Source organism: Neltuma alba, unplaced genomic scaffold (assembly GCF_004799145.2).
Source record: "Neltuma alba isolate B1F8T4 unplaced genomic scaffold, ASM479914v2 tig00010840_pilon, whole genome shotgun sequence".
Classification (NCBI taxonomy): Eukaryota; Viridiplantae; Streptophyta; class Magnoliopsida; order Fabales; family Fabaceae; genus Neltuma; species Neltuma alba.
Window position 1 is genome coordinate 385,975 of NW_021635638.1, and position 27,147 is coordinate 413,121.

The 27,147-nt window shown below is 34.3% G+C and overlaps 1 protein-coding gene and 1 long non-coding RNA gene across 8 annotated transcripts; one reads left to right on the forward strand and one right to left on the reverse strand.

The window, feature by feature from the left end:
* Positions 1–13,025: 13,025 nt before the first annotated feature.
* LOC114759406 (G-type lectin S-receptor-like serine/threonine-protein kinase At1g11330) lies at positions 13,026–19,489 on the forward strand. 5 transcript variants are annotated; one of them, XM_028948581.1, is made up of 8 exons: positions 13,026–14,435; positions 14,530–14,637; positions 15,393–15,541; positions 15,619–15,829; positions 16,030–16,267; positions 16,361–16,511; positions 18,731–18,942; positions 19,135–19,489. In XM_028948581.1, coding segments are annotated over exons 1-8 (2,355 nt in total). In that variant the 5' UTR covers positions 13,026–13,150; the 3' UTR covers positions 19,136–19,489. The 5 variants fall into 5 exon arrangements, with proteins under 5 accessions (XP_028804414.1, XP_028804415.1, XP_028804416.1 ...); XM_028948582.1 differs by having other exon boundaries at positions 18,731–18,820; XM_028948583.1 differs by having other exon boundaries at positions 18,731–18,814.
* On the reverse strand, positions 13,733–26,354 carry LOC114759408 (uncharacterized). 3 transcript variants are annotated; one of them, XR_003741914.1, is made up of 3 exons: positions 26,135–26,354; positions 19,837–19,917; positions 13,733–13,805 (listed from the first exon to the last, which is right to left on the reverse strand). It is a non-coding gene; the product is annotated as an uncharacterized LOC114759408 (long non-coding RNA). The 3 variants fall into 3 exon arrangements; XR_003741915.1 differs by lacking the exon at positions 13,733–13,805 and adding an exon at positions 14,327–14,404; XR_003741916.1 differs by lacking the exon at positions 13,733–13,805 and adding an exon at positions 14,418–14,487.
* Positions 26,355–27,147: the final 793 nt, after the last annotated feature.

Sequence of the window (27,147 nt, forward strand, 5' to 3'; positions counted from 1 at the left end):
AGACACATTGGCCTCTCTCAAAACTTTTTCATTGAACCATGTTATAAATGTTTTGTTATGCTCATTAGCTATCTGCATATCACTTTTCTTTGGATATTTTTCTTTTAAACGTTTTTTGTGATCATCTAAATACGACTGCACTTCTTCCATATTATTCAATATGTATAAGTGTTCTTGTAACACTTCTTCACGACCCATACTCTTTACCTTCAGCCCCCTTATTCCTTTACTTGTACCCTTTTCATATCGAGATGGTGTCTTAGCTATAGATAGATATGTTTTGCAAAATTTCACAACCTCTTCCGCTACATACCTTTCAACAATTGATGCTTCAGGTCGATAAGGATTCTTGGAATAATCTTTTAAGACTTTCATGTATCTCTCAAATGGATACATCCATCTTAGAAAAACAGGGCCGCAAAGCTTTATCTCCCTCACTAAATGAATGATCAAATGCACCATGATATCAAAAAATGCTGGAGGAAAGTGCATTTCTAGTTGAGACAAAATAACATAACCCTCATTTTCCAATTCATCCAATTTCTCTATGTTAATGACTTTGCTACAAATAGCATTGAAGAAGATACATAATCTAGTTATAGTGCTCCTCACATCATCTCTCATTGTGCCTCGAATAGCCACTGGTAATAATTGTTGCATCAATACATGATAATCATGAGACTTCATTCCCACTAACTTCAAATCATGCATTGAGACAAGCCTTTTCACATTAGAAGAATACCCCTGGGGCACCTTGATGTCATGCAAACACCGACACAAGCTTGTCTTTTCGACTTTAGATAATGTGTGGGCCAGGTTCCATATAAGCCCGCTTACCACCCTCTTTCAATTATGGATGTAAGCGCTCTCGTATTCCCATTTCAGCCAGATCAAGTCTTGTGTTAATTCCGTCTTTAGTTTTTCCAGGTATGTGCAAAAGAGTACTGATAAGACTATCACACATATTTTTTTCACATGCATCACATCAATACTGTGTCTTACATCAAGACTGCGCCAATATGGAAGATCAAAGAAAATAGACCTCTTCTTCCATATGTTTTTCTCACTTGCAGCTTTTTGAGTCTTACCAAAGATGACATTGATTCTTTCTACTCACTGGTAAACTTCCTCTCCAGTTAATGCCTTCGGAGCCATGTCATGCTCTGGTGCCATTAAAAACCTTTTTCAATCTCGATATGGGTGGAACTGATCAAGAAAGCTCCTGTGACTGAGGTAAACTGTCTTCCTTCTGTGCTTAAGTTGGTGGAAGTATGTGTCTGCTTCACATATAGGACATGCTTTATGCCCCTTCACACTGTATCCTGATAGATTTCCATATGCAGGAAAGTCATTTATCGTTGTAAAGATCATGGCACGCAACTTAAAGGACTCCTACTTGTATGCATCAAACACATCCATGCCTTCTTCCCACAACATCTTCAAATCTTCAATTAAAGGTGCCAAGTAGATATCAATATTGTTTGCTGGTTGTTTTGGTCCTGAAATCATCATAGAAAGCATCATGTACTTGCGCTTCATACATAACCAGGGAGGTAGGTTGTACATCACCAACAGTACTGGCCATGCACTATGTATGCTATTAAGAGTACCGTAAGGGTTGATTATATCTGTACAAAGCCCAAGGCGAAGATTTCAAGACCAAACTCCGGAAACATTTCATCTATTTTTTGCCATTGAGGAGAATCAGCACGGTGCCAAAGATATCTTCCATCTGATATTCTCTCATCAAAATGCCATCTTAACTTCTTCGCTTCTGTTGCATTAGCAAATAAGCACTTAAATCGTGGTATTATCGAAAGATACCATAACACCTTTAAAGGTTGCCCTTTACTTGTCTCATCACCATCATAGTTACCAGCACAGTCCATGTTCTTTTTCACTTTATATCGTGAAGTTTTACATTTTGGGCACTCACGTAGACCAACATACTCTTTTCTATATAATACACAGTCATTAGGACAAGCACGTATCTTTTCATAGCCCATACCCATCCGAGACAAGATTTTCTTTGCCTCATACACACGATTTGGAAGAACGTTATCAATTGGAAGCATATCACTAATCAATTGAAGCAACTCTGTGAAACTTTTGTCAGTCCACCTATTATTTGCTTTTAAACTGAACAATTTCAATACAGCTGTCAATCGTGTATACTTAGAACACCCAGGGTACAAAGGCATCTCTGCATCACTCTTCAAGTTATCATTTGCATGTGATCGCACAAAGAACTCTACCCCTACATCATGAATCATATCGCTCATTCTATCATTTACATCATCTATAACTTCCTCTTTTTCGAGTATTGAACTTGTTCCTACTTCACCATGCCATATCCATCTTGTATATCAAAGATTTATACCATCACAAAGCAGGTGATCCCTAATATCATCAACACTTAGTCGCCTCTCATTTAAACACTTGACACAGGGGCAAAAATACATTCCGTTATTGCTAGGAGCATTCTTTTTAGCAAATTCAATAAATCGTTCTACTCCGTTCTCATATTCATCACTTGTTCTCAAAGCATTCATCCAACTATGATCCATTCCGTTACTACCTAAGAAATTTTAAACAATTTAATTCCATTCAGCACAGTCCCAATAAACATTAACCAAATTCAAAACTAATGATATCAATTGAATCCGATTCATTCTAATTACAACATAAAACATCTCATAATAACTATATCATCATGCCAATTCCTAAAATTTAAAAAGACATAAAAAATTACTTTTACAAGTAGTGGAGATTCTACATATAACACAACAAAAATCCAAAGATTATGAGAACAAAGCTTTTTAATCTTCAAATCCATTATCCAATTAATAAACATCCAATTTTTAAAGCTTCCTCTTGAATGTAATCAACATCTAATTCAATACATATAGGAAAATTTTCTTTTAGACATTTTGATAAACACTTTTTATGTATTAATTTTCAAACAAGTTAGTTAATAAGGATTTCAAACTTCAAATCCATTACCCAGTCAATGTAAACAAATTTTAACCTATTTAAATGCAATTTTTTCATTAATAATTTAATGTATACCAATCCTTAATCTAAATTCAATACATATAGGAAACTATCTAAATGTAATCCCTCTTAGACATTTTGACAAACACCTTGTATGCATTATTTGTCTAACAAGTATTAACAAGGCTTGAAATCTTTAGATTTTCTATCCAATCAATATATACAAATTTAAAACTATCTAAACACAATTTTCAATAAAAATTTAAACAGTAACCTCAGAAACCAATTCAAAATTCCTCAAGCTACTCAAACCCACGCACAACATACTAAACCCACAATGTAACGGTTGAATGAACTTACCTTCACTGTTCTGGCATGCCTTCGAATCAAAGAGTATCACGACCTAGAGAGAGGAGGAGGACAGTGAGCTGGTATGCGTGTGAACTTCACTGCTTCAGCCTTGGTAATTGACGGCGAGCTGCTGCAACACGAAAAAATCAAGCTGATGCAGAACGCACGACGGCAATGGAGGGAGGGCTATGGCCTTGAGAGAACTAAAATCAGAGGGAAAGTCTTCGAGTAGCTCACGACTGCTGTAGGTAGAAGACGAAAATAAGAGGGAGAGAGCGAAAAATCAGAGTTGCTGCATGAGATAGCTGCATGCTGGAGGTTTGTAGTACTGATGATATGAAGCTGATGCACTAGCTGCGGCCAAATTTTTTTAAAAAATCAAGCCACTTCACGTCTGTTTATTTGAAAACAGACGTGAAGTAACGTCTGTTGCTTCTAAACATATGTGAAGTAACGTCTGTTATGAAACAACAAATGTTAGTTCACGTTTGTTTAGGATCAACAGACATGAATTAATGTTTGTTTTGTTTAAAAGAGACGTGAAGTAACGTCTGTTGTTCCTAAACAGACGGGAACACTAATATTTCTCTTCTGTTTTTTAGAACAGACATAAATGAGGGAGGTAAATAACACATTTTGTTGTAGTGGATGTCACACTCAAAACTACCATGAAACGCTCATTTTAATTGCTATAAAATACCTATTTTGTAGTAGTGTTATAGTGGGTATTACTAATACAGTATATCATGAGAGGTTGCCTAATTAAAAAGCATGTGGAGCAAGTCTAGGATGATCCCAAGATGTTGATTGTAAAATACAAAAAGGAGTACCATCATGTGCAAAGTTGTTCACTATTTGCTTTTACCTTATGTTCTCTTTGGTGTTTGTTTATTATGCGCTTCATGGTCTCTGTCATTTACTTCATTTTGCATCTTCACTAGTTTTTTATTTTTTTTTTCATTTTGTTGTTGAATTTGGGTGACATTTCTCTTTTTTTGATACTTCCTAGGCAACATTGCTCTTCCTTAAAAATGTTTGGAGCAAAAATGCAAAAATGACTAAAGAAGAAATCACAGTCATACTCATGTGGAATCATAAATGGCATAAGATCCAACGTGTTAAATGTGCATTTGGCTAATGTTAAAGTAGGGCTACATTGCTTTTATTTTAATACTTCCAGGATGACATTGAAACTAAAAAGTATTTTTGGATATTCACAAATCGTACGTAAACACTACCAAAGCAAAATTGTACCTTAACCATTTTTTAATTAGTTTAATTTCGTGATTTTTTTTTTTACTTTCATCTTCATGTACGCCTCCAGATTCATTTATATATAAGTATAATTTAATTTTCTTGATTCTTGAATGCATTTTGGCAAGTACTCTTTCATCTAAGCCAAATATGCTCAAGAAGAGCACATTTTGTAATATTCAAATAAATTACACTAGTACAAAATTATTGATATATGTCAATTATTTTTTTCCCATCACGTAGGGACACATAATTTATTCTCGATGAAGAATGCTTGGTGGTTTTAAATCATCATGTATGGAAACAAATACGTGAAGGTTTTTATACCACAATTGTCGCACTAATGAAATAATATGTGATCGCTCTGTAGTTGAGAACCTGTCATGTTTTTGTATTAATACATGATGGTTTGGCATTAGAACCATAACGTATTTTTGAATAATCTTTTTAATCATGGGATACTACTTTTTAAGTAGTCTCTTGCATTACTTACATATATATATGCTGAAGTAACAAATCACAAAATCAATTAATTGACTAAAACAATAGAAACTTATATACACAAGTTTATTTACAATCATTCTCCTAACACATATATACATGCTCATTTGTAGAAGTCCGAACCCATATTATAGGTAGTAAATTGTGTATCTATATATAACATATATATAGCTAAAACAACAAAAACCAAACCCTCTTATGAATTGTATAATTTGTGTATCTATAGCAAATTACTAGAACAACTAAAGCCAAAATTAGCCAAATACCTTTTTTTTTGGCCATCTGGCCAAGTACCTATATAAGAAAATATCAAAACTGAAATTGTCTAATTTAACCAATATATGTACTATACAACTTTCTTTGCATTAGCTACTAATGAAGCATGGCAACAGCCAATTGTTTGAGGACTTATTGCATTTGAGTAGATGAATATTGTTGGCAATACGCATCATCAAAGTACTACATGCAAAAATAAACAAATTCTCAAACTTATAGCTAGATAAATTTTGTAGTATAAATTGAACTTTGAAGATAAGGTTGCCCTTGGTCTCACTGTAAATCTCTTGCTCACACTCCACATTCAAACAATAGTCTTTCCTAATCGCTCTAGTGACCATGGTTGTATGATTCTCAAGATGTTTTAAGACCGTCAAAGACTATGATTTAGACTACTTATTAGTCTTTTAGTCACCTGATACTAAACTGAGATACTTCAATATGCTCTTCTTGGACTTCTTAGTCTAAGCGAACTATCAGTTAGCAAAATAGAATTTGTAGGTATTAACTTATCTTAAATTTTAACTACTATATACCTTTGGTGACTTATTCCAATTGCAACTAGACTGCTAAGCCATGCAACAAAGCTTCCCATAACCTCTCTCACTGTCTTCATCTCCTTGATGGTACCCTCACATACTTGAGAGGAAGAGCCATGCTACGAATCATGGTTTCCCTCGCTAGGTTGTATTAAAGTTTGTTGTAACTGTATGGTGTTGAGGGCTATCAATATGATGTAGGACTCTAATTTGATGTAGGAATTCAAGATAAATTGTGGCTTCTTGGTCTTGGTCTTTCTTAATATGCATAGTTTGAATTCTATAATCACCATACTTTCTAAATCAAGCAAGCTATAACCTGACATGTTATAAACTTCAAGACATCCTCAAGCCACATAAAATCATACTCAACATCAAGCTAGGAAAGGAACACCAACACTCTCACCATAACATAATTCAATGTCTTTGGCTAAAGCATAACCCAAAATCATCCAATCAATCAAGATCACAACACAAGTTCCTCAATCCAAGCAAGTAACAAATCACGTTAAGCAAGCAAGATAAACAATCAAATTATAATTCAATGCTACCTTTTAATACTTGATCGTTTCGATCTCCTCAAGGGATAATGATACTCCTTGATTCCTCCTCACAAAGCCTATTAAATCAAGCATAAATATAGGTCACATTAACCATTAAACAACCCAACACAAAACTTTAACTTCAATCAAACATTCCCCCCCCCTTTTTCTTTGATTTTTAACAAAATGATTCCTCCTTTGGAATCAATAACCTCATGACTCATCACTACACAATTTTTCATGAGGAATCCAAATATGAAATCAGATTTTTAAAAATCAAACTTCTTCCTCTTCAAGTTGAGTTGGTCGAATAGGGGGTATATACTTCCAAAAATTTCATTTTTGATTCTAATAATTTTGAATACTTTCTAATAGTATATCCCTACACAAAAACACATTTTAAACCCATTAGAATCATCAAATCAATGCAAAACAAATTCCTCCAGCATGAACTACCCATGGTCGAATTGAACATATAGAACCTTAGGTGTATTTTCTTCCAAAAATCAATCCATACATCACTTAATCATGCTTATTCCACTTGGTATTTAAGGTTTCTATCCTTCCCTAAGCATCACATGATCTAGTGAAATTTTGGCAGCACTACAACTTGGAATATTCAAGCCAAAACCCTTATTAAACAAGCTTGAAACTTAGGGGTAGGAATGCTTGAACATACGTTAATGTTTCCCTAGTGAAAATTAGATGATTCCTTGCTCAAAACCCTCTAAGTTTTGGTCTCCCTTGGTCTAGAATTGCAGTTACAGCACCTCCCCTCTTTTTCCAATTTTTCCAACATTTTCTTGTATTTTAGGAGGGGGTATTTATAGAAAATTTAATCTGCCTCCTTCTCCCCTCAATTGGCCGAAAATGGGACACCTAATGGGGGGGTTATGTGGCAGCCATTTATAGCAAAATAAATCAGATCAATCCAAGTGGCATATCTAGACTTTTCCAAACATTTATCTCTTAGTTTTGCATTTTTATTTAATTAAATATGGTGGGGTCTGGAAGCTGCACGAAATTGGGCTTGGATTTGGCCTAATGTGGGCCGCACAAATGTTCTAGGCTGGCCTAAAAAGATGGCCCACAATCCAAATCAAAATCCCAAATCGATTTGAAACTTTATCAGTTACTATTCACTGTAACATTCCATAATTTTTCCCAACCTCCAAAAATTCATTTCTCTCTATGATAATTCACTTTTTAATATGAGAACATGATCTAAAAATTTTTAGAATTTTTTGCTTCCTCTTTGGATTTTCTCCGATTAGGCATCTATCAGTGTTACTGCGAAAAAGTAAATTCTCTAAAATTAATTCCTGAGCTTTCAAGGCCTAAAAACAATTTTATAAATTTAAATAAATATTTAAATGATTTTTTCATATTTTTTCCAAATTTATTAACTCCTCAAACCAATTAAAATAATTATTTTCCTCCAATTTCTAATATTTTTTTGAAAAACCTTTGTTTACGGAAAATTTCATAACAATTTATTTTCATAATAATTCCACCTTTCGGGCCTCAACCGAGTTTTCAAATCTTTTGTATTTTTCCCATTTTCTGAAATTTTTCTGAAATTTTTCTGTTTTGCCTTTCCTAGACTGATAATTACAAAAATGCCGGACCGGACCTTATCGGGGTTTCACCTCAAAAGTTGTTTTGTCCTCCCATCTAGTTTATACATTGGTCCTCATCCCAATTTTTAATTCCCTATGTCCAGGTGAGATTTTCTTGGGATGTGACAGAGGATATGAAATTCTTTCATTAAACACACAATATTACAAGATTTTCATCCTTTTCTAGCTCTTAATCATCAAACTAACCTTAAATTATTCTTAGCTTTCTATATGTAAATTTGGACATGATCAAGGCTTAGGATTTCTAAATTCCAAAACTTAATAAAAACCATAATCAAGCTCACCAACAAAAATAACAGCATAAACAACAACTAAGTCCAATCGTTACCTAGAGTTTGAGCTTGATTTACTTGAGGTTCCTAATTCCTTTCCTTTTCTTATTCTTCCTCTTCTCTCTTGGCCAAAAATTCTCAAGTAAATGAAAGAGGAGAGGTATAATATCTTGAAAATTTAACTACATTGGAAGGTTGTCTCAAGTCCACACTTTGCCTCCAAACTTCGTTAAAATTACACAGGTGGGGTGTTATCATCTTAGATTCCACAATTGTCTCTTAATTCCATTGAAATGTGGCTTGAATTCCATTAACTAAATTGTAAGTCATTGGAAATCCAAAATATTATTTTATTCCATTTTCATCACATGTTTCTCTTGAAAAATTCTCACCAATAATCATGCAAAAGGTGGCACCAAGATAAGAAGGAGAAAGGAAGGAAAATAACTTTTTTTGAGCCTCAAGCTATTATACAAAATCAGATAGCAAAATTATCTCGTAATCTTATCTCGTAATCTAAAAATATCTCACCATTAATGAGTTCAAATGGTGTCATAATGAATATTTCTTTATAATAATATAAATTTGACTAATATTTTTTGGATGCTGCCTAAGTCCAAAATTTTATCCCTTTGCTCCATTAATTCTCATTCATTGTGGGAAGTTGTCTAATTTTTTTAAAGTTAAAACTTGGCTAGGAAGTACTACTTTTTAAATTTCTCGAAAATTGCCTCCTTTTGACATAATTAGGCTTTAAATATTTTTTAAAGTCAACCTTCTCATCTCTTGGGGATGGAACAATTTTTATAATCTCATAGAAACTCTATTCTAATTGTTTCCCTTTTTATCCAAATGTCTGAGGCCTACACATATTTAAAACAATTTATTTTGGCTAATTCCTCCTCAAATAACCAAAATTCTCATAATTACATAAATTATTTTCTAAGATATTTTTTAAAACCTTTTAAGCCTCAAATGTTACTTGAGACATCTTTCTCTATTTTTCATAAATTTATGGTACAATTGACAGCACTGTTGGGTGGTGGATGTTTCCTGAAAAAGCATTTTGATGGCTAGAAAAGGGAGTCGAAGTGGTAGGGTTGCCAAGGATTCATGTAAAGACAAAGTCTTGATATGGATTCAAAATGTCAAGAGGTGCCAATTAGCAGGTATTTATAAGACATACATGACAGTTGTGTGCTTAAAACGACATTTATTTTAAAAAAAGATGACATTGTGTTAGCAAAACCATAATTCATGTAACGTAATTAAAATTCTAATACATGATGGTTTGTTTTAAAATAATCGTCATGTATTTTAACTCTTTTCAGCGGCCCCTATTAAAGAATTAAAAAAATGAAAAAAATGAAAAGATAACAACAGAGAATGAAAAGGGAAAAAAAAACCTAAATTTGCTAAACTTCCTTCTTGTCATCATCCTTCTCATCATCGCCAAAAGATGAAAAAAGATCTTAGGAATCATTTTGATCGACTCTAATCTTCTCACTCACTTTTTTCGTCTTCTCGTCTAGAAACTGCACTAACTCGGTGAGTTCATTATGTTTGGCCTTCGTGCATCGAGCCTCTTCATGCACAAACTAATGGACGATCTCATGGAGTTCTCTAATGACATTCACAAGCACCTCGTCATGATGAAGAGTAGTGCTAGTAGTATTGGAAGCCTCATCAGATCTCTAGCATTTGGACAACATGGTTGCTTTGGTGATTGAATGGTAGAAATGAAAATAGACAAAATATAATGAAGAACTGGTCATTAAGATTGGAATCTAAATAGAGTTTTCAAATTCAAAGTAACGATTTCCAAAATTTGAAATTAAAGCAAGGAAGAAGTTTAAGATGCGGGAGCACCAGTCCTTTAAAATGCTATGTATGATAGTTTTATATTGAGAGCCATGATATATTGGTTTCATTTTTCTTTTATTAAAATATGTCAGTGATAAGCAACGGTTGTGTAAGTTAATTGTCATGTACTTGTTCGCACAATCTCCGTCTTACCATATGTGACGGTCCTGTGTTTTAATAACCATGTTTTAGGCATCATATATTTGAAAATATGTAATAATGCTACTAAAGTGGTCTACTAGTTTTAAGAAGCTTATTTATAATGCTTTAAAAGTTAAATTTTCACCAACGGAAGATGAATCTAATGGAAGAGACTCCTTGAGTAGACAATTTCTAATGGCAGAGGAAGTGAATTCTAGGGATACTTAAGTAATTTAAATTTTTCGGATTCCACCTGAGCGTATATTTGATTAGTTTATGATGAACTGAAATAAAATGGAGCCATCATTAACGTGGAATCGGGTAGAATAGAATGGAATGCTTAATTGTTTGGGAGTTTTATTGGGGAAGTGAGCCAAGTAACTTTGAAGTCATCAAGGAAAAGTGATTCTAAAATTCTCAGATTCATGAGTTTACTCATGACAAGCACGTGAACTCAGATCATAACCTAGCAAGAATTTGTTCATTTACCTGTATCAGCAAATAGTTGCTAACAGTATATGATTAAATGATTAAAATACAAAAGAGTAGAGCAATTTGGTTTAAACATATTCCACATTCAAATCATTGAAGAGTAGAGCAATTTGGTTTATAAACATATTCCACATTCAAATCATTGAAATGTTTTTAGATAAAAAAAGCAATTATATTATAAAATAAAAGGTAAAATGTTCAAAATACAAGTTTAATAGGAAAGTCCCATGAAGTGAACCCCTTTAAAAATAAAAAAATATTTTTTTAAAAAATCAAATCATTGAAATGAGATATATTAATATGTTCATAATTTATCATACTCAACATAGAATATTAGCTTCTAAGAAATTCAAAGGTTGTACTAATATTGGTTTCTATTTTTTTATGTTTTTTTACTGCATCCTTAGTTCTACATAGTATATATTTGACTCAATAAAAATGACAAACAAAGTCACTCGCGAATTCAATTGAGTCTGTAATTAGTTTAAGTTAACATGCGAACTGATATGTTTTTTTTTTTTTAAACCAATTGATATACTTTTGTAAGCTTAAAATATTAAAATGGTAAAGTCAAAGAATCAACTCATGAATTTGACTATAATGTTCCATGAACGTTGAAGCTCACTTTCAAATTCTACCCAACCTTTGTTTTTAAAAAAAATTAAAATTTTATATTGCTTCCGTCCTTTATTAGAACTAACCTATCTTTTTTACCCCAAAAAAAAAAAAAAGAACTAACCTATCTTTCTGGTATCAAAGTGTCATTCTGCCTAAGGAAGCGAGACGTTGATAGGAAATCTTTGTTCTTAGACGAAAAATGTAAAGAAGAAGAAACCTTAATTGTAGGTTATATTCATTATTTACTTAGTTTTCCTCTAAATTTGATTTTTTTTTTAAAAAACTCAGTTTACCTTTTAACAATAATCGACACAGTTATGATTCAAACACACCTCTTTTCCAGCATATCAAAAAATGATTCAGACACACCTAGCATGTTTGAAGAGAAAAACACACTCTTTCCAATCCCTTTTATAAGATATGAATAACTAATTTTTAGAGTTCAAAGAATATAATTAAAGATAGTTAAATTAATAAATATGCTAAGAATATAACTTTTTTTTTTAGAAATACCCTCATTTTATAGATGATTTACATATTTTAATAATTGATTTCACTAACAGATTAACAAATACTCTTTTAACGAGGGTGTAACAGGAAAATTTTAATAAATTCTCCGTATAGTAAGTTGTTTCTTATAATTAGAATCAATAGAAATCACAAAAAAATTTCTTAAAAGAAGTAATAAACGTAAAAAAAAAAATGGGAAAAAGATCGTCAGATTTCTCAAAAACCATCTTCAAAATTTGAATGCAACCCAACCACCCCGTCTGTTTTACTCTCTCCTCTCACGCTCAATTCACTTTCATTTTCCATTTCGTTCCCTGACTTGTTAACCATTTCAAAATGCATACAAGTCTTCTATTATATCCAAATTATGTATTCAAATCACTTATCAAATGGGGCATTTCCCCCATTGGTTTCTATTATTCAATTCAAAAAATCAGCAAACGTAGACAATATTCTGTTATATTCTATGGCCACTTTCTTCAGATTTTCTCCCATATTTATTGGCAAATTATATATGTTTTTATATCAAGATAGTGACGTGCGATTATTTTATTTAATTAGAGACACTTGTGTCAATTTTACTTGACGTAATATGAGCTTGACCGTTGACAAGGAACATATTATAAACATTTAGCCAACAAGTTGAGTGCAGCAAAATATATTCATTAAGTGTGCCATCAATAATAAAGACTTTTTCCTGGAAATTACAGCTCAGTAATGGAGGGTATTGTTGAGAAGTTGAAAATGATTGATATAGTTAAGTGAAAAATTTAGGTTTTCTTGACCAAGACGATATGTAGCGTGAAAAATTAGTAACATGTTGGCCACCTTGGAAGATCACGCATATTAGTGGACGGCAGATGGCGGTCAAGGCTGCTATTTGCATTAGATATCCTTTAACTTCCTGACTCTAAGAGATATTATATTATTAATGCATTTTCAAGAAGAGAGATGAAAGAAAAAAGTCAGGTTATTTCCCTTTTCATCATGAAAATAGCAGTCATCGGGAGGCAAGAGACAGACAATGAACCGGTTGAAAAACCAATATATGCTTCATGAACCCGTTTGAAAGGCATAAACCCATGAAGGAAAATTATGACAAGGGAAGAGACAGACAGACAAAATCCTCACTTCATTTCTAACAAAGTACTAATCCAATGGGTGTCACAGTTTATACAGAAGTTTTAGGTATTTTCCTCATATGTGCTTGCTATTTTTCATTTTTAGCCTTTGGCTTAGATACTCTTACAGCATCTGAGAGCATGAGAGATCCCGATACTCTAACCTCTGATAGCACCAACTTTACACTTGGATTTTTTAGCCCTGACAACTCATCCAATCGTTACCTAGGAATTTGGTACATGGTAAAGGCCACAGTGGTATGGGTGGCTAACAGAAACGAACCACTCACAGATTCTTCTGGGATGCTCAAGATATCTGAAAGTGGCAATCTTGTGATACTAGATGGAAAGGAACGTGCTGTTTGGTCATCAGATGGATCAGACAATGACACATCTCATGTCATATTGCAGCTGCAGGATTCTGGAAATCTTGTGCTGCAGAACAATATCACAGGAAAAGTGATATGGCAAAGCTTCCACCATCTTTCTGATACAATGCTGCAACGCACTAATGGTGGTTATAATGCACAAGTAGGTCAGAAATACATGTTGACGTCATGGAAGAGCCCTTCTGATCCATCAATGGGAAGCTTTACAGCTTCTATGGGACCTAGTACAGTTCCTCAAACATTTGTTTGGAACAACAGTCGCCCATATTGGCGTGGAGGTCCGTGGAATGGTCAAATTTTCACTGGCATACCCAATTTGTACGATCAGTATCTCAATGGATTAACTTTGCAAAAAGTAAATGGTACTTTCTATTTATATTTTGTATATATAAACCTCTCTCCTTTATCATTCTATAAGCTGAACTCTGAAGGGAAACTGGTATTTCATAACTGGGATGACAATAAGAAAGAGTGGGTGCCGCAGTGGACAGTGCAGCAATCAGACTGTGACATTTATGGCATTTGTGGATCATTTGGAAGCTGTAATCCACAAAGAAACCCAATTTGTAGCTGTCTGAGAGGTTTTGTTCCAAAAAATGCTGAAGAGTGGAATAAAGGAAACTGGAATAGTGGATGCGCAAGGAGGAAGCCATTGAAGTGTGAAAGACTCAAAAATGAGAACAGAAACGGACATGATGATGATGGGTTTGTGCAGTTAAAGAATACCAAAGTTCCAGACCTACCAAATGGGACTTTCACTGTATCAGCATCACCAGATTGCAGAATCCAGTGCTTGAACAATTGTTCCTGCTTAGCATATGCCCATGATGCGGGCATTGGTTGTATGATGTGGAGTGAAAAACTGATTGACACACAAAGGCTGTCAAGTGGTGGTCTCGACCTGTACATTCGTCTGGCAGATTCAGAACTGAGTAACTTATCAATTTCTTAACTCAATGCTTGAAATCTAATCCCTCAACTTCTCTGCAAAATGAGACTAATGATTTTTGTTTTCATGTGATGCAGAGGAAAAGAGTAGATTAGCAGTGATAATTTTGATTCCATCGGCAGTCGGAATAATTCTAATCGCAGCATGTGCATATGCAATATGGAGACGCTCTGTTAAGCATCAAGGTATTGAGCTCAAGAATCAAGAACAACAAATGATTTGATATAGTAATTTAAACTAAAATGTTGCAGCTCAATCGAAAAAAGTGTCTCTTGTCGATACATTTTATGGTTCAAAACAAGATTAATTCTCATTTGCGTGACATTGCGCAAGGCCCTCAATATGGGATTGACTTCTTATCAATTTAACTATCACTTAAGGATATTTCTCATTTGTATTCTATAACTTAAGCTATGAATGTGGTCTTTCACTTTCAACTATTGAATCTGAAGTAATTTTGGATTCCAAAAGAAAAGCTGATACTATAATATCATAATATGTTATCAAAATGAAACTATGAATGTGGGCTTTCACTTTCAACTACTGAATCTGAAGTAATTTTGGATTCTAAAAGAAAAGCTGATACTATAATATCATAATATGCTATCAAAATGAAACTAAGGATTCACTTAAAAATGACTAAGCAAACACATATTCAAGGTTAATTCAACTTTCAATTTAATTAATTTTGGGTGACATTTTGCTAGGCAAAAAAGGGTGACATTTTGCATTAGTTACTATATTCTCTTTTCATATTGCCATTATATTACATTTCACAGGCCTCCTGCATTTTAATGGGCTTTGCGGGCAAAAATAGTAAAGCCACAAAAAAAGTCATCCAGTAGATATAGATTTTCTGTTTGTTTTTTAAATCTAAAATGAATGCAACTCCTTGTTTTCCCCCATTCTAAATGCAAATGATTATTATTGCCACAAACAGAAGAACCATTGACAATAGCAGAGAACGAAATCAATAGCCAGATGCTGAAGGAACTACAACTGTTTGAATTTGAAAAGCTTGCAGCTGCAACCAACAACTTTCATTCTGCTAATAAGATTGGGCAGGGTGGTTTTGGTCCAGTATACAAAGTATGCCTAGCCTTATAATGCTCATCTTCTATGAACTTTTAAAAGGTTATCAGGAAGTTTTAAAAATATTCCTGCAGGGAAAATTGCAAGACGGACAAGAAGTTGCAGTTAAAAGACTTTCAAGTGTAACAGGACAAGGACGCGAAGAATTTATGACTGAGGTGGTGGTGATTTCTAAACTTCAGCATCGCAATCTCGTGAGACTTCTTGGTTGCTGTGTAGAAGGAGGTGAAAAGATGTTAATTTATGAATACATGCCAAATAAAACTTTGGCTGCCTATCTCTTTGGTTAGTAGGTTTTACCATTTGACTTTTCTCTATTTTTCAAGTGCCCTAAGTTCTATGAAAAAGAGATCTTTGTTAAAAATATGCACATAAATTAGGGAAGCAAGAGCAAATACTTGATTAATCATTGTCGATTCTAGTTTCCTCAACTTCAGCTTTTGGTGATTCAAAAAGCTTTTCTTTCCACTTGGGATATATTGCAGATCCACTCAATGGTGATGTCTTGAATTGGCAAAAGCGTTATCATATAATAGAAGGAACTGCTCGAGGTTTGCTCTATCTTCACAGAGATTCAAGACTAAGAATTATACATAGAGATCTTAAGGCAAGCAACATCTTATTGGATGAAGAGCTAAATCCCAAGATATCAGATTTTGGTACAGCAAGGATCTTTGGAGTTAGCAAAGATGAGGACTATACAAGAAGAGTAGTTGGAACATAGTAAGTTAACATTTTCAATTGTACTTAGTATAAAACTCCAATATTCTCCCAAAGCTAATTGCTTCAATGTTTGAAACTTAAATATGAACGCAGTGGCTATATGCCTCCAGAATATGTAATAGAGGGCATTTTTTCTGAGAAATCAGATGTCTTTAGTTTTGGAGTTTTGCTATTGGAGACAATTAGCGGGAGAAAAAATACAAGCTTCCACAATGATCAGCAACCTTTGAGTCTCCTAGGATTTGTAAGTACTCTGTTTCAAAAATTTAACTTTTCAACATTAGAGTTTGCATCTAAAGATCATGGTTACTTCTGCTTTCAGGCGTGGAAACTATGGAATGAAGAGAATATCAAACCTTTGATAGATCATACGATATATAACCCACAATTTGAAAAGGATATTATGAAATGCATACATATCGGGTTATTGTGTGTGCAAGAACTTGCAAAGGATCGACCTACCATGGATTCTGTGATCTTAATGCTGCAAAGCAAGATTGTCAATTTGCCTTTCCCCAAGCAACCTGCCTTCATCAATTGGCAGGCTGCACTTGCAGAGAGTTCCCAGAATGAACATAAATCTAGCTCGAATAATCATGTCACTATCACAAACATCCAGGGCAGATAGAACTATCCTTTCATTTCATTTCATTTCTAATCATGTTATTGATGACATCTTTTATCATGATTTTATGATGTCTTTAGGACTTGAACAATGTAATGTATGCTCCTGTGCGACACTTTAATTGTAAATGGTGAATTGGCTCCTTGAAATTCACGAACTACCAACTTTTGAAAACTACGGAGGACCAGAGCTGTGTCCTAAAGTTTTTGAGCGCTAGGCGAATTCACTAAAAAAGCCTACGGTGATATTAATTATCAATGACAATATTATTCTTCTAGCTTTTTGAACTGCAAGATCACTTATTAATGATTTATAATCAAGTAATTTAACATCTCATTTTCCAATGATAATACGGCTAATCCACTTAATCTATCTGATCATATAGCTGATTTTAAGTATAATCTAATCAATTTTAATTTTGAAAAACTTCTTTTAGACTTGTTAATAATATTCCTTTTTAATGACCTCTACCCACACCCCACTAATCTAATCTTTTGATATAGTTTAACACTTCTATAAGAGTATCAATTTCTTCTGTTGAATTCTCTCAATACCCTAAAATCAGAAAATAAATCAAGACCATCAATATCGGATCAAAATGTTAACTAAAACTTGAAAACTTCTCAAGATTAATACAATATATATTTTTTCAATTGACCATCATCTAAACTTTAATTTTTATAAAATATTTCTTATATTTATTTTCAATTTATATTGTACTAGCCACTAGTTGTATTAGATATAATCTAACACTTTTTTCTTTTTCCACTAGCTACACACATATATATTCCATGGCACTCCCTTGTACATATGTGATAAGGAGACGTTCTGCTGAACATCAAGGTATTGAACACAAGAATCAAGAGAAATAAATGTTTTGATCATAGTAATTTAAGCTAAAATGTTGCAGCTCAATTGAAACAAAGTGTCTCTTGTCCATACATTTTATGGTTTAAGAGAAGATTTGGTTTCCCTTGAAAGTGCTTTTGAAAAGCACTTTTACGCACGTTGAGATAAAACTTCTCTCCTATATTTGTTTCGTATATTGTAAAATCACTTTTAAAACCATAATTTGGTTTTCAGCCAAACACACCCTAATTCTCAATTGCTCAAACCTGTGACATTGAGCAAGGCACTCAACATGGGATTGACTTGTGAATTTAACTACCACTTCAGGTTAGTTCTCATTTGTATGCTATAAATTAAGTTGTGAATGTGGTCTCACTTTCAACAATTGAATCTGAACTCATTTTGAATTCTAAAAGAAAGATGATACAATAATGCTATCAAAATGAAACTTAAAGATTCATTTGAAAAAAAATTAAGGCAATGGTCATAATCAAGGTTTATTCAACTTTCAGTTGAATTGATTTTGCATGACATTTTGCATTAGTTACTACATTCTATTTTCATATTGCCATTACATTACACCTTAAAGGTCTCCTGCATTTTAATGGTCTTTGGGGGTATAAATAGTAAAGCCACAGAACAAGGCATCCAATAGATACAGATTTTCTTCCCCCCCCCCCCCCCAAAAAAAAAAAACCTTAACCAAATGTGTCTGCTTGTTTTTGCTCATTCTGAATGTAAATAATTATTATTGCCACAAACCAAAGAACCATTGAAATTAACAGAGAACGAAATCTCTAGTGATAAGCTGAAGGAAATACAACTGTTTGAATTTGAAAAGCTTGCAGCTGCGACCAACAACTTTCATTCTGCTAATAGGATTAGACAGGGTGGTTTTAATCCAGTATACAAACTATGGCCAGCCTTATAATGCTCATCTTCTATGAAATTACGAAGGTTATATAAAAGCTTTGCAAATATTCTTGTAGGGAAAGTTTCAAGATGGACAAGAAGTTGCAGTTAAAAGACTTTCAAGTTTAGCAGGACAAGGACGTGAAGAATTTATGACTGAGGTGGTGGTAATTTCTAAACTTCAGCATCACAATCCCATGAGACTTCTTGATTGTTGTGTGGGAGGTGAAAAAATATTAATTTATGAATTCATGCCAAATAGGAGCTTGGCTGCACATCTCTTCGGTTGGTAGGTTTTACTTTCTTTATTTTATAAGTGCCCCAACAATAGTTTTATGAAAAAGAGATCTTTGTTCAAAATATGCACATAAATTAGGGAAGCAAGAGGAAATACTTGATTCATCCTCGTAGATTTTAGTTTCCTCAACTTTAGCTTTTGGAGATTCAATAAGTTTTTCTTTCCACTTGCAATATACTGCAGATCCACTCAATTACGATGTCCTTGATTAGCAAAAGCGTTATCATATAATAGAAGGAACTGCTTGAGGTTTGCCCTACCTTCATAGAGATTCAAGACTGAGAATTATACATAAAGATCTCAAGGCAAGCAACATCTTATCGGATGAAGAGCTAAATCCTAAGATAGATTTCAGTACAGCAAGGATTTTTGGAGTTAGCAAAGATGAGGGCTATACAAGAAGCATAGTTGGAACATAGAAAGTTAACATTTTCAGCTGTAGTAGTATAGAACTCCAAATGTTCTCCTAGAGTTAATTTCTTCAATGTTTACAACTTAATACAAATGCAGTGGCTAGATAGTTCCATCATATGCAACAGAAGATTTCCCCGCCCCCGCCCCCGCCCCCAAAAAAGAAATCAAATATCTTTAGTTTTGGAGTTTTGTTATTGGAGACAATCAGCAGGAGGAAAAATACAAGCTTTGAGCCTCTTAGGATCTATAAGCACTCTATTTCAAAAATTTAACTTTTCAAGTATTAGAGTTCATATCTAAAACTCATGGTTACTTGTGTTCTCAGGTGTGGAAACTATGAAATGAAGAGAATATGATACCTTTGACAGATCATACGATAAATAACCCATATTTTGAAAAGGATATTATGAAATGCATACATATCAAATTATTGTGCGTGCAAGGATTACTGTGCGTGCAAGAACGACCTACCATGGATTCTGTAATCTCAATGCTGCACAACAAGATTGTCAATTTGCCTTCCCCATGCAACCTGCCTTCCTCATTGACAAGCTGCACTTGCATAGAGTTTCCAAAATGTTAGTAAGGATTGGGCTGTGGGGCTCAAAGCTCTAAACCTAATTAGCGTTGCGGCCTAAAACCCTAACCCTAATTTGTGTTAGTTATTGCAATTCAAATTTCAGATGTAACCTTAAGATTTTGGCCTTCTACCCCTCATCTAGATAGGGCTACTGTAACCTATTTAAATTCTACTGCTTCATTCGAATAAAATTAACTCAAAACCACAAGGGTTCTTTATGGTATCAAAGCAACATGATTAGATTTGGTATGGGCCAAATAAAACCTAACCTAGCACCAACAAACCCCACTGGTTTGGCAGCCAATGTGACCAGCAATCCTAGTGCATTTGAGACCCATCCTTCCTCTATTACCATTCATTGCCTCAATGGCGAGAATTATCTCCAATGGGCTGCTAGTGTGAGGCTATTAGTCATAGGTAGAGGCAAGTATGGATACCTTACTGGAACTACAGAAAAACCAACAACCACAGATGAAAAATATGCAAATTGGGAAGCTGAAAACTCAATGGTGCAGGTGTGGCTTATTAACACTGTGACCACAGAAATCAGCGCACACTTCTCTTTCTTTCAAATGCACAAGAAGTATGGGATGCAGCCAGAGATATGTTTGCTGCTGTCAAAAACAAGGCTGCTATCATTGAAATTGAACGATTTCTACATGATTTCAAGAAGGGCAACCTTTCAGTGACTCAATACTACTCTGAATTAGTTGTCAAATGGAAGCAACTTGATTCTTATGAGGCAGCTGCTTGGAAGTGTGTTGGAGATGTTGCAATATATACAAAAATTAAAGAAGGAAAAAGGGTCTTCAAATTTCTTCTTGGATTAGATGCATCTTTTGAAGAAGTTCGTGGGAGAATAACGGGACTTGAAGAATTGCCCTTTCTCCGTGAAGTCTTTTTCATTGTGAGGAGTGAAGAAAGCTGGAAGAAATTAGTGAGTAGTGACAATTCCAATGAAACGAGCCAACCGAGTGCCCTAATATCCAAAGGTGCAACTCATGATGACAATAAGAAACAGAATAGATGGTGTGATTATTGCAGAAAAAAAAGTCACACAAGAGAGATTTGTTGGAAGCTGAATGGAAAACCTCCAAAGAGAGGAAAGCAAGAAGGTCGAGGATATTTAGGAACTACTGATGGGAAAAGTAAATCAGAATTTACCAAAAAAGAACTGGATCTACTTAGAAGATTTCTAGAGAAACATGATTCTCAAGAGAATCCACAATGTTGTGAAGTTTTCTTCATCTTTATCTACTAGATGTGATAATAAAGAGGCACTGTTATGGCACTATAGACTATGTCATTCCGGTTTTCATTACATGTCAAAGTTGTTCCCTCATCTTATGAATAAAAGTGATTAATCTTTCATTTGAGGACCTCCTTGAATTCCCTCTTTATCTCAAGCTAAACGGTTTGTCACGTTTATTGATAACCACACTCACCTCACGTGGGTGTTCCTTACGAAAGAAAAATCTGATTTGCCTTCCATTTTTATCAAATTTCACAAAATGATTACAACATAGTTTCAAACCCAAATTTTAACACTTCGCAGCGACAATGGCCGAGAATACCGAAGCCAAAACCTTCAAAATTATCTCCAAGATCAAGCCATAGTTCACTAGACCAGCTGTGCTAACACCCCCAGTATAATGGAACAACAGAACACAAAAATAGACACATCCTAGAAGTAACTCGAGCCCTTATGTTTATTCATAATGTTCCCAAACAATATTGGGGAGAAGCTGTCCTCACAGCTGGGCATCTTATAAATAGACAACCCCCCCCCCCCAAAACCCTCAATTTTAAGACACTAATGGACCTTCTTACACAAACCTACCAAACACTTTACCTGCCACCAATCTTCCTTTGAAAGTTTTTGGATGCTTAGCCTATGTTTATCACAAAGAGGGAGGCAAATTTGAAACCTGAGCCATTAAATGTCTATTTTTAGGATATTCAACATCACAAAAGGGCTACAATTGCTACTCTCCCTCACTTCGAAAATACTTTGTCACCATGGATGTTAAGTTTGTCGAGGATCAAGCATATTACACTAATTCTCCCATTCAGGGGGAGAATATATGCAAATGGGAGCCTTTACAACATTACCAGCCTAATATTACACCAGAACCCAATCCTATTGAACCTAATCCTAACCTAAGCCTTCTACACCCTGAAATCACAAGCCATACCAAACTTGAATCTGTTTCCATTCCAGAATCTAACCCAAAATTACCATCCCCTCTATTCGAACCTAGAATAGTGCCTAATGATGCCTTGCCGAACACTGTAATGGAGGAATCTGAGGCCGAAATAGATAATGCTGAAGAGGAAGAAGTCATTCCAAACAGTAGGGATCTTCCTGAGTGATGGTAGGGTCAAGACTCAACCTAATCTTTAGTTCCTGATGATCTCGGCTGGCCAATTGCACTTAGAAAAGGGGTAAGACAGTGCAATATGCACCCTATTAGCCATTTTGTTTCTTATGACAAGCTATCTACTTGTATGAAAAGTTTTGTGAGTAAACTTAAAGAAGAGAAAGTTCCTTCTCATTTTGATGAAGTGTCAAAGGTCCAAGGTGGAAAGTTGCTATTGATGAAGAGCTCAAGGCTCTTGAAAAGAATAAGACGTGGACTATAGTTCAAATACCACCAGAAAAGAAGGCTGTAGAATGTAAGTGGGTCTTTACAATAAAATACAATTTAGATGGATCTATAAACAAGTTCAAAGCCAAACTTGTAGCAAAAGGATTCTACCAAACCCAAGGTATTGATTACCAAGAAATATTTGTACCAGTGGCAAAATTGAATACTATTAGAATATTACTATCCCTAGCTAGCTGCCAACCTTGATTGGCCATTGCACCAACTGGATGTGAAAAATGCATTTTTAAATGGAGATCTTGAAGAAGTTATTATGAGGATCCCTGAAGGGCTAGCAGAATATGCGAATCTCAATAAGGCTTGCAGATTATATAAATCTCTTTATGATTTCAAGCAATCACCAAGAGCATGGTTTGAGAGATTTACAAAACTGGTGAAGAGTTCACGTTATATTCAATGTCAATCTGATCATTAACTATTTGTCAAGCACTCAGGTATGAAAGTTGCTATTTTAATTGTAGATGCTGATAATATTATGACAACTAGAGATGTTTTTGGAGAAATATAAAAGTTGAAAAAGACTCTAGCCACTACATTTGAGGTTAAAGACCTTGGACATCTAAGGTACTTTCTTGGAATGAAAATTACCAGATCAAAAGGAGGCATTTCTGTCTCACAAAGAAAGTACACACTTGATTTGCTTAAGGAAATAGGAATGCCAGGAGCTAAACCTTCACCAACTCCTATGGATCCATCTGTTAACCTAGAATTCAAAAAGCATGGTGTGGCAATTGATGCAGAAAGATACAAACGACTAGCGGAAAAACTTATTTATTTGTCCCATACTAGACATGACATAAGCTATGCAGTGGGAGTGGTTTGCCAATTCTTAGCACAACCACAAGAACATCATATGGAAGCCACTTATACAATACTCAAGTATTTAAAGATGACACCAAGAAGAGGAATTTTCTTCAAAAAGGGAGAATCAAGAAATATAGTGGTGTATACCGATGCAAATCATGGAAGAACACGTGTTGACAGAAGATCAATAGGGGGCTACTTTACTTTTGTTTGGGGCAATCTTGTAACTTGGAGAAGTGATAAACAAACTTTAGTCTCAAAAAGCAGCACAGAAGCCAAGTTAAGAGCCCCTTTATGAAGGCATGTGGGTTACCTGAGTATTAAGTGAACTTAAATTCACTATTGATGCACCTATTAAACTATGGTGTGACAGCATGTTTGCAATTCAAATGATTCACAACTCAGTTCATCATGACAAGACTAAACATATGGATATTGATAGACACTTCATAAACGAGAAGATTGAATCAAATATTATTGATCCTTCAGACATAAAAACCTCATTTCAAGTAGATGATATTATTACAAAGCCTCTGGAATAGTCCAAGTTTGAAAACTTCAGAGACAAGCTGGGCACGCTGGGTATCTACTTGCCAGCTTGAGGGGAAGTTTTAGTAAGGATTGGGTTATGGGCCTCAAAGGTCTAACCCTAATTAGTGTTGGAACCTAAAACCCTAACCCTAATTAGTGTTGGTTATTGCAATTCAAATTTCAATTGTAATCTAGGATTGAGGGATATTATTCTGCTTCATCATTCAAACCAGTACCTTTTTTATTTCCTAGGATTTCGGCCTTCTACCCTCAGCTCGATGGAGTTGCTGTAACCTATTTAAATTCTACTGCTTCATTCGAATAAAATTAATTCAGAACCACAAGAGTTCTTCACAAAATGAACATAAATCCAGGTCCAATTATCAAGTCACTATCACAAACGTCTAGGGCAGATAGAAGTATCCTTTTATTTCATTTCTAATCATGTTATTGATGACATCTTTTATCATGATTTTATGGTGTCTTTAGTTAGGACTTGAGCAACTCGTGTGTGAAACTATACTTGTAAATGGTGAATTGGCTCCTTGAAATTCAGGAACTACCAAGTTTTAAAAATTATTGAGGACAAGGGCCGTGTCCTAAAGTTTCTGGGGCTGTAGGTGAAGTGACCAAAGAGGACAAGGGAGATATCAATTATAATATTATTCCTCTAGCTTTTTGAACTTTGAAATCACTCATTAACAATTTATTATCATGTAAGTTAACCTTTCATTTCAAGTGATAATACGGCTAACCAATTAGGAAAAAAGACAATAAAATATTCTAGAAATTGCTAAATGACAAATCAATGTGGGTAAATTTTAAAGTCCTAGGGCAACCCTCTTGTACTATTTTGAAATTTTTAAATCTTGCAAAATGATGCAAATGCCCTTCGCTACTTTTTTGTTTTCTTCTTTTTTTTCTTTTTCAAAGAATGCCACCTTAGCACCCTTAACCGGATTGCGGCTGCCAGAGCTCCATTGACCAGTCACCGAAGCTTTGATGACTATTCTTGCTTAAATATTAACTACTCTTATTTAGCTATTGATTATGTTTGTTTCTAAAATTCTGATAACTACTCTTGTTTAACTATTAACTATTCTAGTATCACAATTGACTACTTTTGTTTTTAAAAATTTAGTTACTACTCTTTGTTCGCTATTAACTACTTTTGTTTTAAAAATTCAAAAAATATATTAAGTACTGTTGAACGTCTGGTTATTACTTTTGTTTAGCTATTTACTACTCTTGTGTAATTAATAGCTATATAAAAATAGTTATCAAAACTCTAAACACAAAAGTAGTCATTAGCAAAACTAAAATAGTCAATAACTAAACAATAATAGTCACTAGTAGTATAAGGGCAATGTTGTTATTTATGAAATTTTAAAATTCTAAAATGGTACGAGGGATCTAATTTGGAATTTTGAAATTCATCTATCATAATTTGTCTTTTAGCATTTTAAGGATATTTTTGTGTCTTTTTCCCATCCATTTAATCTATCTTATAATATAGTTGATTTTAAGTATAATTTAATCAATTTTAGTTTTGAAATACTTCATTTAGCATTAGTGACTACTGTCTACTGCTCGGTATTGTTAATAATATTATTTTTCATAACCTTTACCCACACGTCACTAATCTAATCTTTTGATATAGTTTAACACTTCAATATGAGTATCAATTTCTTCTGTTGAAACTTCTCTCGATACCCTAAAATCAGAAAAACTTCTCTGTTGATATCACTTCAACAGAGGACATTGTATACATCTTCATTCAAATCAAGTATATCGCCTCCATGTTCTTAAAAAGCGATTATAGTATACCTATGCCAGCAAAAAATACAAAAATAGCTGCAGAATCTTCAATTATGGGTTTTCTTTTTTCAATTTTTAACTTCTAGCCAAAATGGGGCTTCCTAGGAGCAGCGGAAGCTTTAGAAATGGAGATTGATCTTGTCTCCTTCAAATCGCAATGCATCTCAAAAGCTATAAAGTACTTTCGAGAAGCAATGTATAGACGAAATATCAATACTATACCCCAAAATAATGCTTGTGTTAGCATAACTTGCGTTCGTCAATCAAAATGTTTTATATATGGGTTAAAAGCTAGAACCAGGAAAGAATGGTAATCAACTCAAACCAAGTAACCGATTGAAGAAATAAAACAGAAAAAGGAAGAACTCACCTAAGAATGGAATAATCGAAGGATGAGTAGGCTTCCGTTTTGGTGTGACGAAAGCTTCTCAAGCCACTCGAATTCAGATGAAGAACAGAGTCGCATGGAACAAAGCAAGCTATTTCCGGCGAGGTGCTTTCGCTGTAATTCTGTAAAGATACTTTTGATTATGACGAAAATGACAAATGAATTCCTGTTAATTGAAATGGCCGATGCCCGATGGAAATGTTGGGCATGCAAGGGGACAGACGGACTGCTTGGGGACGGGAAACGTGGGAGACGGGAATTTCAAGTTTTTTTTTTTTAATGCAGGGATTTTAAGTTTCTAATGATAAATGAATGTTTAATAATATCTTGTTTTGTTTATAGAGAATCAAAGGTCTGGTATGGAAAAGAAGAAGAAGAAGAATTACAATCAGATGCTAAGAAAGAAAATAATTATTAAAAAATCTCAATAACAATTTGAATAGTTTGTAATTATCGATGTTCAAAAAATTGAACCGAATTGACCAATTTAGACCAAAAACTAATAAACCGGCCACTTATCCAATCTAGTTTACCTCTTGAACCAGTAAAAAGTTAAACCAACAGTGAACTGATCAAATTAGTGCAATCCGGTCAAAAGCGAGACAACCCCCGGGATAACCCACTAGTTTGATGGGTCAGTCATACTAGTTTGGAAAAAGAAAATAAAAAGAGCCAAAATAAAGAAATTTCGAGCTAGAAAAAGGAGGAGGGGGAGAGGAGGAAAATAGAGAAGGAAAATAAGACACCGGATCAAGACCTATATAGCCAAGAAGGTGGTACTTCGAGCAAAAGTTGAGGGTCCAAATGATAAAGAAGTCCCATACTGCCATACTGGTTTGAAGAAGAAAATTGCCCCAATACATAAGGAAGCTAGATAGATTAAGAAACAAAGTTACTACTCTGAAGAAGGTAAAGACATAGGTGAGGGTAGCTAAACAGAAGACTAGAATGGAAAAGATGAGCCAGACAAATCTTGAAGATGCAGACCAACATGC